Source organism: Paramisgurnus dabryanus, chromosome 12, assembly GCF_030506205.2.
Source record: "Paramisgurnus dabryanus chromosome 12, PD_genome_1.1, whole genome shotgun sequence".
Lineage (NCBI taxonomy): Eukaryota > Metazoa > Chordata > Actinopteri > Cypriniformes > Cobitidae > Paramisgurnus > Paramisgurnus dabryanus.
This window is the reverse complement of record NC_133348.1, coordinates 574,638-593,445: the sequence shown is the minus strand read 5'-3', so window position 1 is coordinate 593,445 and position 18,808 is coordinate 574,638. Positions and strand designations below refer to the sequence as shown.

Here is an 18,808-nt window from a genome sequence, read left to right as displayed (position 1 = left end):
TCACTGCAACGGCGAGCCCGCCTTCGGTGCGTGGAACAACCAGTTGTCTCAGCTACATATCAACCACCTCGAGATGTGGGCGGTTATCTTAGCGCTACGACACTTTCGACCGAAACTCCAACATCAACACGTTCTAGTGCGGTCGGACAGTATGACGGTGGTCTCGTTCATAAACCACCAAAGAGGGCTGAGATCTCGCTCCCTATCCAGGCTGGCGAAACGGCTTTTATTATGGGCTCACGCGAACGTACGTTCGTTAAAAGCGACTCACATACCGGGTGTAGCCAATACGGGTGCAGACATTCTCTCGCGCAGCGGTCCGCCGCCGGAAGAATGGAGGCTGCATCCTCAGACGGTCAAGAAAATATGGACCGTCTTCGGCCGAGCGGAGATCGATCTGTTTGCATCCGACGAGAACGCGCATTGCCTGATCTTCTTCTCGAGACACCACGATGCCCTGTCGCAAACATGGCCGGCGTGTCTTCTATATGCTTTTCCTCCGGTGGCTCTGTTACCACAGGTCCTTCAGAGGATAAGAGAGACAAAAATGCGCGATAATTCTGATCGCGCCGTTTTGGCACAATCAACCGTGGCTCCCCGACCTATGGCAGCTGAAAACATCAGCACCATGGCCAGTACCGCTGAGGAAAGACCTCCTATCTCAGGCGAGAGGGACGATATGGCATCCACAGTTTGGTCTCTGAACCGCAACCGTCACGCCTTTCAGGACGAGTGTTAAATACTCTAACTGAAGCTAGGGCCCCATCTACCAGGCACCTTTACGCTCAAAAGTGGTCTATTTTTTCTGACTGGTGCACAACGAAAAACTTAAACCCAAACACCTGTGAAGTGGAGCATATTCTCTCCTTTCTACAGGAAATGCTGGACAGCGGTCGCGTGCCCTCGACGCTTAACCCTCTGGGGTCCGACCCTTTTGGGACACTGTCAGAGGTTCTGACATGCTCTCACGTTTGGTCTTTTTTCAGTTGCTCTAAAACACATTAATGGCTAATATCACATAACACTGTATTCAGCACAAACTGTGCTATAATAATATGTAAGATTAATGTATGTACATGTTTGTATTTTTAAGTAAATGATGTTTATGCGTGGTTAGTAAAAAAAAGAAAACAAAAAGTTGCTGAAATAAGGCCAAGGAACACATCCTAAACATTTGTAAACAAGCAAAAAAGTTATCTACTCTTGTAGAGTAGAGAATTTGCTACAAAAAGATGTAAAAACCATTTAACCCACTGACTCACATGAAACAATACATTGATTTAACTTTTGTAAGACACCTTTTGCTGTGTAAAGGCAATATGCAAGGGCGGGTCAATGGTCATGAATATTGATGTGTTTCACACCAGAGACCCAACCCCCTAATGGCTCAGTGAGGAATGTTGGGACAAAAGAATGAATGCGGGGAGACTTAAAGGAGCATTTCACCCATATAAACATTAATCTTTATTGAAAGTGTGTCATATTTGTAGTCGAAATGTAACATACATTTAGAATTTGGTGCTTATTTGACAGAGAAAAGGGGTTTGTAGGCTCACCCCCTCAACAAAGATATTGGACTTCCTTCTTTCAATGATGCAAAATTATGATTTTTACATCATTGAAAGAAGGAAGTGCAACACTGAAATCTGTATTTCTCCTGTCTCAGCAGCAACTGAGGAAATGATGCATGACCATTCAAAAACATGACTGGGGTTCTAACTATACAAAGTTTAATGCAAATGGGTGAAGTGTCCCTTTAAAGAGAGAATATTTTGCTTGTAGTTTAAAAAAATAGGTTACAGTAAAGTACAAAAGACTTAAGACTTTATTTTTATCTGAAATTAGTAAAATAAAAGTCTTATAGGGTTGCAAAAAATGCTAAAAACATGAACAATACAATAGAGTTAAAAAGCTTTATTGTAATTATCAATAAAGAAGCATCATTGTAATTATAAATAATAAAGTAACAATACATGTAACAATATTCTATATGACCAGTACAATATGGCTCTAATTAAAAGAAAATTATTCTAAATGTCAGCTATGAATGTACAGTTTGGTGTGCATCTAAAAATACTTCACAATATTAAAAATAAGGTATACATTTGTAAACCATCACACACTGTAACTCTTTGAGAATGGAGTTAAATGTTGTCGTGCCATTGTTCAAAACAGTTCCTATTTAACTGAACACACAATGGAACATTACATGTTTGTCGTCTTCTGGGTGACTCATGTGCACATTCCATGAAATAGTGCAGTATCTCTCTCTTGACATTACTCTGGCAGGAAAAGGCACGGAGAAAACATCGTCCTGTCTCCAGTAGTGCCTGATGGAGATCATCTTTAGTGCAGGAAAGAAACGCAAAGTGTGTAGAACCACATCAATATCAGCCTCTGTTTTCCATGACAGAATGGACCTGCTGCTGCTTGCCTGGATGTTGGTCTTGACTCTTTTTGCAACAGGTGCCTTATCACTGTCAGTGGTAAATCTGTAAATAAATAAATAAATAGTTTCGGTAAATAAATGGTTTCGGACCAATTTTAACATCACAGTTGATATGCGGCCAGGTCTCTGGATTTTTTAGGCTTCTCCACCTTTATATATAATAATTTAATTAAAAGAAACGTTGAGACATTGATAAATTATAAAAGAAAGACGTTTAACCTATCGCACGAGTCCACCACGCACATTTACAATGCACCTGTTGCAACGGTGTTTAGCGTCTCCGCCAGCAGCAGGACCTTCAGCGCATCGGGGAATATGAAGAACTGAATAAAAACCTTAAATACTGTGCATAATCTATAAAAGACTTCTTTCGGTAGTCATGTAAAAAATGCGGTGTAAAGCCTTGAATTTTAATTGATGCATAGCGAATGTGTAAGGTAAGGCAACCTGCATGTTTATTTCGTTTTGTTTTGATTTATTATTTTTCTGCACCCCGCCGCGACTGCGAGCAACAGAGCAGCCCCCCTCCGCTTTTTAAAAAATAGTGTTGATAATAAACATTTAAACTAACACTGTTATATGCTGAAAATATATATATTATATAGACGTTATTGTAGGCAAGTGAATTGTTGATTTGAGAGGCTCATTTGATCAAACAAGTCGTCGACGTTAGCTGTCCACCGCTATCCGCTTGGTCATTATCAAAAACCTTAATTTAACAAACAAAAAAGGCTCTAAAATAAATAAAAGATATTTTATAATTTTGACAGTTAAAACTGAACTGTTTAATTGCTGCAATAGTCATACAGCTGTTAGGAATCTGTTTTGTTATTTCTGCGGATTTCTTTTGCAAAATCTATGCGGAATTATTTTAAATGTTTTAAAAAGATCTAAGAGAATGGGAGCTGTGGATATTACAAAACAATAAAATATTTTATAATATAGGCCTATAAAATGTATATAATATTATATAAATGGATGTAAAGTGTAATAAAAAATACTGAAGTAAATAGAAGTTCTTCACTAAAAGAATGATCGTATTTTTAATCGTGATCAAAAGTTTGAGCAAACATCGTGATCATCATTTTTCCTGTAATCGTGCAGCCCTAATAGAACCTTTTAATTACAAGGGGACGAAATGTAACTTACACTTTATGAATTTCGGGTTCGTTTCTGCATGCCCCCGTGCGTCTTGTATTTTCCAAATTACTAAGCAAAAGTAATAGTCTACTAATAAAACAGAAAATCCCGCAAATGTGACTTACCCTGCCTGTATGAATGTCCGTCGCATTTCTGCAAATGCCCGCTGAAGAGGAGAGTGATGCTGCCACATTCCTACAAGTTTTTAATAATTAATATAATGTATTCTCCACAGTACCAAACTTATAAAGCAATACTAAGGCGGTAAAGCATAGTTGAGATAAGATAATTGGGTACATAGATGCGCTGTATATCTTTGTTAACGGGCCATTACCGGACATATTTATGGCTAAACATTAACACATTACAGATCTCCGGACACATTTACAGCACATCGATACTGCATCGATACATTTACACCCGAACAGATAGTCGCGTAAACAAGACTTGTTGAGGCATAAACGCTAGTCAAAATATATTCTAAATAGTGATATTGTTTTATGACATATTGTATATTTACATTACACTATACAATCATACTGTTTAACGCATGACATGTCTCCGGGCGCATTTACAGCACATCATTACACCCGAGCAAATAATCACGTAAAGAAGCCTTATTGATAAGTCGGCATGAACACTATAGTTATAGTAGTGATATTGCTTTATAACATATTCCCATTACACTAATCAGCATACGGTTTAATGTAAGAACTATCATTTTAATGTAAATACAAGTTACGAGACGTTTATATAAAGTCATTATGAATATCTGCTTGCAAATAGTCAGTATACAGTATATAAAAGTTTACATCACACAACATTTCAACAAATGTAGGTAAAACTTACTCTTCAGAAATTATATCCTCAGCTGGATCAAGTCGCTCTTCAAAATAAAAACGTTCATCGTCGGAGTCCTGCTCTTCGTCTGAAGAAACTGTGAACTCTTCCTCGCTGTCCAGGAGCATCTGTAGAGCTTCCTCACCTGTAAAGCGTGTCATTTCATTTTCCCAGCGCATCGATAAGTGAATGAAACTGTCAAAACTTGCTGCTTCTCAAAGCATTGTTTGGGGGCGTTGATCTTGTTTGCATAGCCCGCATCAGGTAATTTCCATATGAATGGCGTGCACGCGGGTAGGTGGGATCACATTAGTGCTAATGAGGTCGAGCAAGAAAAACTGTACCTCTCTTTACTTACATGTCGATTACACAAACAGACAATGAGTTCTTCAGATTTTAATTACATCATGTAAAAGTAGACATTTCAGGCTTTCTTTAGACACATGTATCATGTTCGTGTGACAAGTATTGGCGGAGTTATCAGTTCATGTTTGTAACGTGTTTGAGGAAGATGGTCAAGGAGACAGAGATGTCGAAATGCACTCCCTGTTTATTTTCTTTATTTGCCAAAAGCACACGGTTTTGTTGTTATTATGAAGGCACTCACATTAAAGTAGACACTTCACAGTTTCTAATGATGTATTACATGTATGTGTATGATTATGAATGACGGAGTATTTTAAGTGGATGTCACAGGAAACAGGAAAAAATACGTCAAAACGCGGCCCCGCGTTTTTGGACCCCAGGGGGTTAAAGTATATGTGGCGGCGATAACGGCGAATCACGCCCTTATAGCCGGTCACAAATCATGATCTCATCATTAAATTCCTCAGAGGCGCTCGCAGACTAAACCCACCACGACCTAACACGGTCCCGTCTTGGGATCTGTCCACGGTTCTGAAAGCGCTGCGCGGTCCCCCTTTCGAGCCCTTCGAGCAGGCTGACATGCGCGCTCTCTCGTTTAAAACCGCTCTCCTCCTGGCGTTGGCATCGGTTAAAACGAGTGGGCGATTTACACTCGTTTTCAATTGACCCGTCGTGTCTGGAATTCGGTCCTAATGATAGCAAAGTGATCCTTAGACCGAGAGCGGGATACATTCCTAAAGTTTTGACCACGCCATTTAGAGTTCAGGTGGTTTCACTTCTCGCCCTCCCGCCGGCGGACGGCAAACAAACCCCGAACACGCTCTGCCCCGTCAGAGCGTTAAGAATATACATGGACCGTTCTGCCTCATACCGCAAGTCAGATCAGCTGTTCGTAAGCTTCACACAACATTCTTTAGGTATGCCGCTCACTAAACAGAAGCTATCTAAATGGATCGTCGAAGCCATTGCTTTGGCTTACGCCTCCCTGAATGAACATTGTCCAGTTGGTTTAAAAGCTCACTCCACGAGGGGTATGGCTTCATCTTGGGCTTGGTCTACGGGGATTTCTATCTTTGACATTTGTAACGCGGCCGGCTGGTCCTCGCTGTCTACGTTTGTCAGATTTTACAGCCTGGATGTCCCTGCCTTACAAGCACAGGTCTTATCGGCTTAATGATTCACGCGACTGCGTTTCTGTATGCCTTCACGGTGCGCTGCGAGCTCACCGTCATGGCTACCTATTAATAAATCATGCACAGCTCGTGGCGCGCTCAGGGAACCCGCCGTCTCGTGCTCTATTGTATATGCATCATGATGCGTTAGAAACTTCACTGTATGCGTATTACTGTCTCATATATGGTGCTTACACTTGCGCTCGCTAGAGCTATGTATACGCTGGGTTAGGGCCACATGCAGTGTCTCTCCGGTAAGGGCACCTCAGTCCATTGTGTATGCACGGCGGGATGGGATTACGTTCCCCCATAGCGTCAGCAAACTGACGCAATGCGAAGTGAACCGTATTGAAAGGGAACGCTTAGGTTACTCACGTAACCCCAGTTCCCTGAAATAACGGGAACGAAGCATTGCGTCGCTGGCCGTGCTACAAACGTCTACGCAGCGAGTGTTATTCGGCTGCGCGCTTCAGTCAAATAATAATGAGCTCTTGACGTATTTTCCCGGCTTATATAGTGACGTGTGCCACGCCCCGCGTGGGCTCAAACGTCATTGGTCTGTATTTTCTACAGACGTTAACCAATAGGCTTCAATCACGGAGTAAACAGGAGTTTCCCCCATAGCGTCAGCAAACTGACGCAATGCTTCGTTCCCGTTATTTCAGGGAACCGGGGTTACGTGAGTAACATAAGCGATTTGCACATTACTCCGTTTTTATAATTACCTTTTGTGATGTTTAAGACATGGTCATAATTATGGATGTTTTTTTCTTTTCTACAGGGACTCAACCTTTAACTGAATATCTGATTGAAATTGAGATAAATACCCTGAATCCTGCCATCATTGATCAGCTGAGGATCCTTCTGATGTCTTTCAATTTACCCTACACACTCACTGACAACACAAACATTACAGAAATCAACATAACTACTGGTATCTACTCGGTCTCTTCTTTATGATGTTTTATAGTTTTGTTAAGCTTTATACAGAACAACATTGATAGTGCAATAAATGATGAGATGTGATGTTTAATCTTCTTCTCTGTTTTTCAGTCTGTTCTTTGAATGAAATGGGATATCAATGTAAATGTGAGGGTCTGTTTGTTTGGCCGATTGACACGTGTCATTCATATGAGACCTGTGATAACATCACTGATGGTGTGTGTACATGTATCAATGCTCTTCCAAACAATGGACAGTTCTGCCAGTTAAAGAAAGGTGAGACACTGACGTCATCCTGTGACAATAACAATCTTTTCATGTAAAGGCATTTTACACATGTTGATCATTTCTATTTATTTTACTGTAAGCTAGATATATTTTAATAAGTAGAGGCATTTTTTAAAACATAAATTTAATGTTTTTAACATAAGAATTTATTTGTACTGATTGTCACACTGAAACTGCTTCTGTTTGTTCTTGCAGGGCCGACTTCAAACTACATGATTGATGTTGATGTGAGATTCTTTGATTCGTCTCTTGTGAACTTCTTACGACATCTGATCACAAATATCAACCTTCCTCTCGCTCTGAGCAACAACATTAATGTCACAGATATCGACATGACTACTGGTAAGAACTCAATGTCATGGTCAATGAAACATTTGCTAAAAATATTAAACTTATTTTCATATAAATAACTTGAAATGAGGATACAGTAAACACTGAAATATAAAGGCAAGTCTGTAACAAAATTTAGTTTTTAATGATTTTAATCTTTTAATATGGCAAGGGCAATGACCTTAAAATACATTTTCAATATATCAAAAGAATTTGCAGTGCAACACGCAAGTTGCACAATACGTTCAGTCTGATGTTAGGTTTAATAAGTTATGTTTCAGTTAAAACAAATGTATATAAATAGATAAATAGATACAAATGTATAACTGTAATGTCATTTCTTATCATTGTATTTCAGTGTGTGGATTAAATGGCACAGAATATGAGTGTAAGTGTGAGGATCATCATGTCTGGTCCAATGACACCTGTGAGGTCTATCAGGTGTGTGATGGGATTGTGGGAGGAACTTGTGGATGTATTCAAGGTCTCCCTTCAGAGGGTCAACTTTGCCAGAGAGGTGAGAAATCACAATTAAACACAAATGAGCTGAACATTACTGTTATAAACTGACCATTATGAGTCTGTTCCACTTAAAACATTGAAAACATTAGTTTTTTTTTAATACATTTAAAATATTTTTGTTTTTTCTTCTAATGGCTTGTCAGACATAAATGAATGTGAAGATGCACAGTCAGTGTGTGGTCAAAACTCAGATTGTATTAACACCATTGGGAGTCACATTTGTTCGTGCTGGAGTGGATTTGCTCCTTTGTATAAAGACATTCCTGTGAGCGTTAACAACTCATGTGTCCGTAAGTATTATTGACTGATTTTATTTTTTTGTTTTTATTTTTTATTTTTATAGAAAATAGACAATTTCTGGCCCAAGCTTAAGACCAACACTACTAAATAATTTTTGCATTAGTGTATACTGTATTGTATAACAGACCCACACTTTTGCTTTTTTAATAAGGCAAAGTCATAATTTTGGATGTTTTTTCTCTTTTTTCACAGGGACTCAACCTTTAACTGAATATCTGATTGAAATTGAGATAAATACCCTGAATCCTGCCATCATTGATCAGCTGAGGAGCATTCTGATGTCTTTCAATTTACCCTACACACTCACTGACAACACAAACATTACAGAAATCAACATAACTACTGGTATCTACTCTGTCTCTTCTTTATGATGTTTTATAGTTTAAACGCTTTATACAGAACAACATTGATACTGCAATAAATGATGAGATGTGATTTTTAATCTTCTCTGTTTTTCAGTCTGTTCTTTGAATGAAGTGGGATATCAGTGTAAATGTGAGGGTCTGTTTGTTTGGCCAATTGACACGTGTCATTCATATGAGACCTGTGATAACATCACTGATGGTGTGTGTACATGTATCAATGCTCTTCCAAACAATGGACAGTTCTGCCAGTTAAAGAAAGGTGAGACACTAACGTCATTCTGTGACAATAACAATATTTTCATTTAAAGGCATTTTACACATGCAGATCATTTCTATTTATTTTACTGTAAGCTAAATATATTTTAATAAGTAGAGACATTTTTTAAAACATAAATTTAATGTTTTTAACATAAGAATTTATTTGCACTGATTGTCAAACTGAAACTGCTTCTGTTTGTTCTTGCAGGTCCGACTTCAAACTACATGATTGATGTTGATGTGAGATTCTTTGATTCGTCTCTTGTGAACTTCTTACGAAATCTGATCACAAATATCAACCTTCCTCTCGCTCTGAGCAACAACATTAATGTCACAGATATCGACATGACTACTGGTAAGAGCTCAATGTTATTGTCAATGAAACATTTGCTAAAAATATTAAACATATTTTCATAGAAAAAACTTAAAATTAGTATACAGTAAACACTGAAATATTAAGACACGTCTGTAACAAAATTGAGTTTGTTATGATTTTAGTCTTTAATATGGGAAGGGCCATGACCTTAAAATAAATTTTCAGTATATCAAAAGAATTTGTAGTGCTACACGCAAGTTGCACAATACGATCAGTCAAATGTTAGGTTTAATAAGTTATGTTTCAGTTTAAACATAAGTATATAAATAGATACAAATGTTTAACTGTAATGTTATATCTTATCATTGTATTTCAGTGTGTGGATTAAAGGGTACAGAATATGAGTGTAAGTGTGAGGAGCATCATGTCTGGTCCAATGACACCTGTGACGTCTATCAGGTGTGTGATGGGATTGTGGGAGGAACTTGTGGATGTATTCAAGGTCTTCCTTCAGAGGGTCAACTTTGCCAGAGAGGTGAGAAATCACAATTAAACACAACGCGCTTAATGCAATTGACTGACCATTATGATTATGTTCTTCTCTACACACTGGTAACATTTGTTTTTTAAATTAATGTTTTACTTTCTTACCACTTGTCAGACATAAATGAATGTAAAGATGCACAGTCAGTGTGTGGTCAAAACTCAGATTGTATTAACACCATTGGGAGTCACATTTGTTCATGCTGGAGTGGATTTGCTCCCTTGTATAAAGACATTCCTGTGAGCCTCTCCAACTTATGTGTCCGTAAGTATTGTTGACTGATTTTATGTTTATTTTTTAAAAATAGACAATTTCTGGCCCAAGCTTGGCATCAACACTGCTAGATAATAATTTTTGCATTAGTGTATATGAAGAGCTCTTTTCCAAAACGCTATAAATCCATTTCAATAGTTTTCAGGAAAAGTACATTTTTTACCTAGACCCACACATTTTGTGAATATTCAATTTATGCTGTTATAATGGATTTTTTGCTCAATCGGAACATGTTGAATAATGATTATTAAATCAAACAACAATATTGTTGATTATAAATTCAAAGTTAATTTTATTTTTTTTTCAAAACGCTATTAATCCATATATTTTTTCCATAAATGTATGTTTTTACTTTAAGAACAAAACAAAAAAATAACAGAATATGCAACATATACTCAGGGACTGAGTAAAGTAAATTATTCAGATTGTGATCTACATTGGAGCCAGTATGAAATAAACAGAATTACACATAACTAACTTGCTATTACTCCCTCCACCATTTCAGTTTTCTCCTTAGCAGGGCATTAGGAACCCCTTTTGCTTGATATATTTCACCTCTCTCTCTCTCTCTCTCTCTCTCTCTCTCTCTCTCTCTCTCTCTCTCTCTCTCTCTCTCTCTCTCTCTCTCTCTCTCTCTCTCTCTCTCTCTCTCTCTCGTCTACACACAGTTGTATTAACCTCACACGCACACACAGCGAGCTCCCCTCGATCTGCTCTCAATGACATACCATGTAACAACGCGCTCATAATGTCCAATCCAAAAAGCAAAACTTTACAGATGTCCCTGCATTGTTCACTACCCACATTTTGTACTTTTGCACGACATTGGTCAATGTATCAAACGCCAGTCTGTCTATGAGCAGGCTATCGAACTATTCAGTACTTTTCATGTTACGTTAGCAGGCTTCTTCACAGAAAAAAAACTTTATCGCAAACGTACAAAACGGTATTAAACGAGCCAGTTCTGAAACGAAAGTTGTACATACCAAACACTTTGATGAAGATCGCCTTGCAAACGGGTACCTTCTCCGGGTGCATAACATGACATTAATCCTCATTTTGAGTAATGAATGAACATAAACAAACATCTGTTCACAGCGCCGCCATTGGATTGCGTCGAACGCTCATCGAGTTCTGATTGGTCGAGAGGATAAATCGCGTTTAGGCTAAAAATAGGCTCGGCGCTTATCGCGTTTTGGAAAAGAACGACATCTTGAAACTACATTTTAACAAGGAAATGTAATGATTTGACATAAAACATTCATGGAGCAGTGAATAGGTTCAGTACACAGCCAAATGACATGACAAACTCATTTTTTTTTTAAAATGGCGTTTATCGCGTTTTGAAAAAGAGCTCTTCATATATTGTAACATACCCACACTTTTTTAATAAGGCAAAGTCATAACTTTGGGTGTTTTTTTTCACAGGGACTCAACCTTTAACTGAATATCTGATAGAAATTGAGATAAATACCCTGAATCCTGCCATCATTGATCAGCTGAGGATCCTTCTGATGTCTTTCAATTTACCCTACACACTCACTGACAACACAAACATTACAGAAATCAACATAACTACTGGTATCTACTCTGTCTCTTCTTTATCATGTTTTATAGTTTTGTTAAGCTTTATACAGAACAACATTGATAGTGCAATAAATGATGAGATGTGATTTTTAATCTTCTTCTCTGTTTTTCAGTCTGTTCTTTGAATGAAATGGGATATCAGTGTAAATGTGAGGGTCTGTTTGTTTGGCCAATTGACACGTGTCATTCATATGAGACCTGTGATAACATCACTGATGGTGTGTGTACATGTATCAATGCTCTTCCAAACAATGGACAGTTCTGCCAGTTAAAGAAAGGTGAGACACTAACGTCATTCTGTGACAATAACAATATTTTCATTTAAAGGCATTTTACACATGCAGATCATTTATATTTATTTTACTGTAAGCTAGGAATATTTTAATAAGTAGAGACATTTTTTAAAACATAAATTTAATGTTTTTAACATAAGAATTTATTTGCACTGATTGTCACACTGAAACTGCTTCTGTTTGTTCTTGCAGGACCGACTTCAAACTACATGATTGATGTTGATGTGAGATTCTTTGATTCGTCTCTTGTGAACTTCTTACGAAATCTGATCACAAATATCAACTTTCCTCTCACTCTGAGTAACAACATAAATGTCACAGATATCGACATGACTACTGGTAAGAGCTCAATGTTATTGTCAATGAAACATTTGCTAAAAATATTAAACATATTTTCATAGAAAAAACTTAAAATTAGTATACAGTAAACACTGAAATATTAAGACACGTCTGTAACAAAATTGAGTTTGTTGTGATTTTAGTCTTTAATATGGGTAGGGCCATGACCTTAAAATAAATTTTCAGTATATCAAAAGAATTTGTAGTGCTACACGCAAGTTGCACAATACGATCAGTCAAATGTTAGGTTTAATAAGTTATGTTTCAGTTTCAACAAAAGTATATAAATAGTTGCAAATGTTTAACTGTAATGTTTTATCTTATCATTGTATTTCAGTGTGTGGATTAAATGGCACAGAATATGAGTGTAAGTGTGAGGAGCATCATGTCTGGTCCAATGACACCTGTGAGGTCTATCAGGTGTGTGATGGGATTGTGGGAGGAACTTGTGGATGTATTCAAGGTCTTCCTTCAGAGGGTCAACTTTGCCAGAGAGGTAAGAAATCACATTTAAACACAAGTGTGCTAAATTGTACTAAACTGACCAGAATGATAAAATTTTACTTTAGACTTTACAAACATTTGGTTTTAAATTTTATGTTTTTCTTTCTTATTACCTGTCAGACATAAATGAATGTGAAAATGCACAGTCAGTGTGTGGTCAAAATTCAGATTGTATTAACACCATTGGGAGTCACATTTGTTCATGCTGGAGTGGATTTGCTCCCTTGTATAAAGACATTCCTGTGAGCCTCAACAACTCATGTGTCCGTAAGTACAATTGACTGATTTTATTTCTGCTTTTTTGTTTTTTATAGACAATTTCTGGCCCAAGCTTGGCACCAACTGCTAGATAATTTTTGCATTAGTGTATATATTGTAACAGACCCACACTGTTGCTTTTTTAATAAGGCAAAGTCATAATGTTGAATGTTTTTTCTCTTTTTTTTCACAGGGACTCAACCTTTAACTGAATATCTGATTGAAATTGAGATAAATACCCTGAATCCTGCCATCATTGATCAGCTGAGGAGGCTTCTGATGTCTTTCAATTTACCCTACACACTCACTGACAACACAAACATTACAGAAATCAACATAACTACTGGTATCTACTCTGTCTCTTCTTTATGATGTTTTATAGTTTAAACGCTTTATACAGAACAACATTGATAGTGCAATAAATGATGAGATGTGATTTTTAATCTTCTCTGTTTTTCAGTCTGTTCTTTGAATGAAGTGGGATATCAGTGTAAATGTGAGGGTCTGTTTGTTTGGCCAATTGACACGTGTCATTCATATGAGACCTGTGATAACATCACTGATGGTGTGTGTACATGTATCAATGCTCTTCCAAACAATGGACAATTCTGCCAGTTAAAGAAAGGTGAGACACTAACGTCATTCTGTGACAATAACAATATTTTCATTAAAAGGCATTTTACAAATGTTGAGCATTTCTATTTATTTTACTGGAAGCTAGATATATTGAAATAAGTAGAGGCATTTTTTGAAACATAACTTTAATGTTTTTAACATAAGAATTTATTTGCACTGATTGTCACACTGAAACGGTCTCTGTTTGTTCTTGCAGGGCCGACTTCAAACTACATGATTGATGTTGATGTGAGATTCTTTGATTCGTCTCTTGTGAACTACTTACGAAATCTGATCACAAATATCAACCTTCCTCTCGCTCTGAGCAACAACATAAATGTCACAGATATCGACATGACTACTGGTAGGAGTTCAATGTTTCATGTCATGGTCAATGAAATATTTGCTAAAAAATATTAAACTTATTTTCATATAAATTACTTATAATGAGTATACAGTAAACACTCAAATATACAGACAATTCGGTAGCACTTTATTGTACAGTACGTGTACTTACCTTGTACGTATATGGTTAATATGTTGTACTTGCAGATAAATGTGTGGTACTTACTTTTGAGTATCTACATGGTAATTAAATAGTATCATTACTGTACTTAACAGTGGGGCATTCTTGGTAGTTATTATTTAACTCTAGATAAGTACTGGGTAATACTAGATACATACTTACAGTGTAGTTGTACAGTAACTGACAAGAAACACTACTGTACTTACAAATTACTATACAACATAAATATTTAATACTTAAATGTAAGTGTGGGTTAATGACAACTACTTATAGTGTACATTGGATAACTAATAACAAAAACTACTGTACTTACAAATTCTATATACATGGTAAGTGTGTAGTACATACAGGTCAGTGTAAGTAAATGAAAGGTATTTATAGTGTATGTATATGATAACAAATAACAAACATTACTAATGTGCCATTTTTGTAATCAATATCTTTGTCCTTTATTCTACTCTTTAAACAGAAGCATTAAATAACGTACGCATTACCTGGGTACATTCACTACTATGTCCATAGTAACTGCATGGAAACAGGACTGTGAAATAAAGTGTTGCACTTTACACAGTTATTACACAGGACCTACCACCTAAGTTGTAGCATAGTATACATCTGCCACTGTAAGGCAACCCCAACCATTAAATACCGTACATGTTACCCACTGGGTACATTCACCAGTAGGTCCATAGTAACTGCATGTAAACAGGACTGTAAAATAAAGTGCTGCATATTACACAGTTATTACATTGGATGTACCGCCTAAGATAAAGCATAGGACACATACGCCACTGTGAGTTTTTTTTAACTAGTTAGACCATAAAATAAGATGCATTGTTGTCTATAACTTATATTGTACATTCATTTGTAAGTACAGTAGTATTTCTTGTTAGTTACAATATACCTAGACTATAAGTATGTATCTGGTATTACCCAGTACTTATCTAGAGTTACATAATAACTACCAAGTATGTACCACTGGTAAGTACAGTAATGATACCAGTTATTTACCATGTAGATACTCAAAAGTAAGTAGCACACATTTGTCTGCAAGTACAGCATATTTACCATGTATGTACAAGGTAAGTACAAGTACTGTAAAATAAAGTGCTACTGACAATTCTGTAGCAAAATGTAGTTTGTAATGATTTTAATCTTTAATATGGCAAGGACCATGACCTTAAACTACATTTTCAATAAACCTAAAGAATTTGCAGTACTGCATGCAAATTGCACAGTACGATCAGTCAAATGTTAGGTTCAATTATGTTTCAGTTTAAACATAAGTATATAAATAGAAACAAACATATAACTGTAATGTTTTATCTTATCATTGTATTTCAGTGTGTGGATTAAATGACACAGAATATGAGTGTAAGTGTGAGGATCATCATGTCTGGTCCAATGACACCTGTGAGGTCTATCAGGTGTGTGATGGGATTGTGGGAGGAACTTGTGGATGTATTCAAGGTCTCCCTTCAGAGGGTCAACTTTGCCAGAGAGGTAAGAAATCACAATTAAACACAATTGTGCTAAACTGTTATAAACTGACCAGAATGATAAAATTTTACTTTAGACTTTACAAACATTTGGTTTTAAAATGTATGTTTTTCTTTCTTACTACTTGTCAGACATAAATGAATGTGAAGATGCACAGTCAGTGTGTGGTCAAAACTCAGATTGTATTAACACCATTGGGAGTCACATTTGTTCATGCTGGAGTGGATTTGCTCCCTTGTATAAAGACATTCCTGTGAGCCTCAACAACTCATGTGTCCGTAAGTACAATTGACTGATTTTATTTCTGCTTTTTTGTTTTTTATAGACAATTTCTGGCCCAAGCTTGGCACCAACTGCTAGATAATTTTTGCATTAGTGTATATCAGGGGTCTCCAACACGTCGCTCGCGAGCTACTGGTAGCTCGTGTCTTATTTGCAGGTAGCTCGCTCGTGGGTTTATTTATTTATTTATTTTCTGTGGTTATGGCGCATTTTGATGTCTGGTTAGTGTTACAAGCGCCTGTGTTACTAAAAATTGGGTGCGTGTTTGACGTCGCGTTGTAGACCGGCGTATGACATCAGTAATTTAACATGTATGATCCAAAAACAAACAGATAAGTCCGCGCATCTGCGTCCCGGCAACCGGCCGATCCATCCGCGCAACGCTGTGAAGCCCGCGCCACAGCAACCTACCGATGCGTGCGACGCTTTGAAGCCGAACACACCTCGGATCGAGACACTATGTTTAAAAAGGATGCCGTGATTTTCGGATTCACTTTTGGTAAAACGAAAATACAGTCGTTGTCACAAGTTCAATGGGTTATCATCTCATATTTAAACATCAAATGTCAAGAAATACCAGAGAGCCATATGAGCATTACATGTTGACTGAGAACAGGTAAGAGGATGACATGACACAGCTAACGTTAATCACTAAAATGATAGCAAAAGACTTAAGGCTGCTTAATATTATCAAGCTTGTGCTTTGACTGGACGTGTTTAAAAGCATGCAGATGATGCGCATTCAAAACAGGAGTTAAACTTACTGTCCAGTATAACTTAATTTAAGTCTTACATTTTGTGCAGATGCACTTTCTATAATACATTTATGTTGTACCAAGGCTTAATATTATGTAGAGTGCGTCATACAGTATAAAGCGCATCAGTTTGTGTTTATTAACCCTTAAGTTTCACTTCATCACGCAGCTTTTCCTGTTAGAGGTTTCTGTTAAACATCTATTTCATTAATACTCTAATATTAATTTTTTGTCATAGTTTCTTCAAAATTAAATTTTATTTGAGTGTTTAATAAAAATGTTTTTATTTTCACAATGACGCCCTTTCATTGCCTCAGTTAATCGAGTACTCGTTTTTCAGACATATGGATTAATCTAAATGAAAAAAATGGCATACATACCTATTATGAATACAAAAGCAGTAAATACTCTATGTAAGTTTGGATCATCTTTCTAAATCTGATCTTTAATAAATGATTTTTTTTTATTCAAAATGTGTTTTTTTTAAGAATCCTACCCATATATAAGAGGTAATAAAAAGTATAAATAAAGACAACATGAAAGTTTTTTTTGTTGTTGTTTAAAAGGATCTGTACTTTCATTTGATGTATCGTATGTTAATGTTTAAAGAAATGCATTTTCTGGGAGGTATTAAAATTTTGTGAAAAATATTTAAAAAAATGCTGGCACTGGCTGGCAACTTAAAAAAAAAGTGCTGTAGAGGAAAGAGTTCAAATCACAGTGAGTTAATAGATAGTTGTGTATTAACTCCCTAATTTAGGTATTACGTGAGACAAGTAGCTCTCGACCACTTTTGTTTTTTAGAAAGTAGCTCTCCAATGAAAAAAGGTTGGAGACCCCTGGTGTATATATTGTAACAGACCCACACTGTTGCTTTTTTAATAAGGCAAAGTCATAATGTTGAATGTTTTTTCTCTTTTTTTTTCACAGGGACTCAACCTTTAACTGAATATCTGATTGAAATTGAGATAAATACCCTGAATCCTGCCATCATTGATCAGCTGAGGAGCCTTCTGATGTCTTTCAATTTACCCTACACACTCACTGACAACACAAACATTACAGAAATCAACATAACTACTGGTATCTACTCTGTCTCTTCTTTATGATGTTTTATAGTTTAAACGCTTTATACAGAACAACATTGATAGTGCAATAAATGATGAGATGTGATTTTTAATCTTCTTCTCTGTTTTTCAGTCTGTTCTTTGAATGAAATGGGATATCAGTGTAAATGTGAGGGTCTGTTTGTTTGGCCAATTGACACGTGTCATTCATATGAGACCTGTGATAACATCACTGATGGTGTGTGTACATGTATCAATGCTCTTCCAAACAATGGACAGTTCTGCCAGTTAAAGAAAGGTGAGACACTAACGTCATTCTGTGACAATAACAATATTTTCATTTACAACCATTTTACACATGTTGAGCATTTTTATTTATTTTACTGTAAGCTAAATATATTTTAATAATTAGAGAATTTTTTTGAAACATAACTTTAATGTTTTTAACATAAGAATTTATTTGCACTGATTGTCAAACTGAAACTGCCTCTGTTTGTTCTTGCAGGTCCGACTTCAAACTACATGATTGATGTTGATGTGAGATTCTTTGACTCGTCTCTTGTGAACTACTTACGACATCTGATCACAAATATCAACTTTCCTCTCGCTCTGAGTAACAACATAAATGTCACAGATATCGACATGACTACTGGTAAGAGCTCAATGTTTCATGTCATGGTCAATAAAACATTTGCTAAAAATATTAAACTTATTTTCATATAAATTACTTGAAATGAGTATAGAGTAAACACTGAAATATAAAGACAAGTTTGTAACAAAATTGAGTTTGTAATTATTTTAATCTTTAATATGGCAAGGGCCATGACCTTGAAATACATTTTCAATATATCAAAAATATTTGCAGTGCTACACCCAGGTTGCACAATACAATCAGTCAAATGTTATGTTTTATAAATGATGTTTCAGTTAAAACATAAGTATTTAAATAGATAAATAGTTGCAAATGTATAACCGTA

The 18,808-nt window shown here is 36.4% G+C and overlaps 1 protein-coding gene across 1 annotated transcript; it reads left to right on the top strand.

Annotated features, from left to right (window-relative positions):
- Positions 1-9,317: 9,317 nt before the first annotated feature.
- Positions 9,318-18,657, top strand: LOC135749714 (uncharacterized). Its single transcript, XM_073811481.1, has 17 exons — positions 9,318-9,327; positions 9,665-9,823; positions 9,950-10,096; positions 11,534-11,686; positions 11,806-11,970; positions 12,178-12,324; positions 12,662-12,820; positions 12,949-13,095; positions 13,280-13,432; positions 13,547-13,711; positions 13,919-14,065; positions 15,572-15,730; positions 15,859-16,005; positions 17,695-17,847; positions 17,965-18,129; positions 18,337-18,483; positions 18,650-18,657. The coding sequence occupies exons 1-17, from the start codon at positions 9,318-9,320 to the stop codon at positions 18,655-18,657; spliced, it is 2,331 nt and encodes a 776-aa protein (XP_073667582.1).
- The last annotated feature ends 151 nt before the right edge of the window (positions 18,658-18,808 follow it).

Excerpts from the sequence above, each read along its gene's own strand:
- LOC135749714 (XM_073811481.1), top strand. Across the intron at positions 15,731-15,858 it reads GGGTCAACTTTGCCAGAGAG|ACATAAATGAATGTGAAGAT; the intron begins GTAAGAAATCAC and ends ACTACTTGTCAG. Across the intron at positions 17,848-17,964 it reads AGAAATCAACATAACTACTG|TCTGTTCTTTGAATGAAATG; the intron begins GTATCTACTCTG and ends TCTGTTTTTCAG.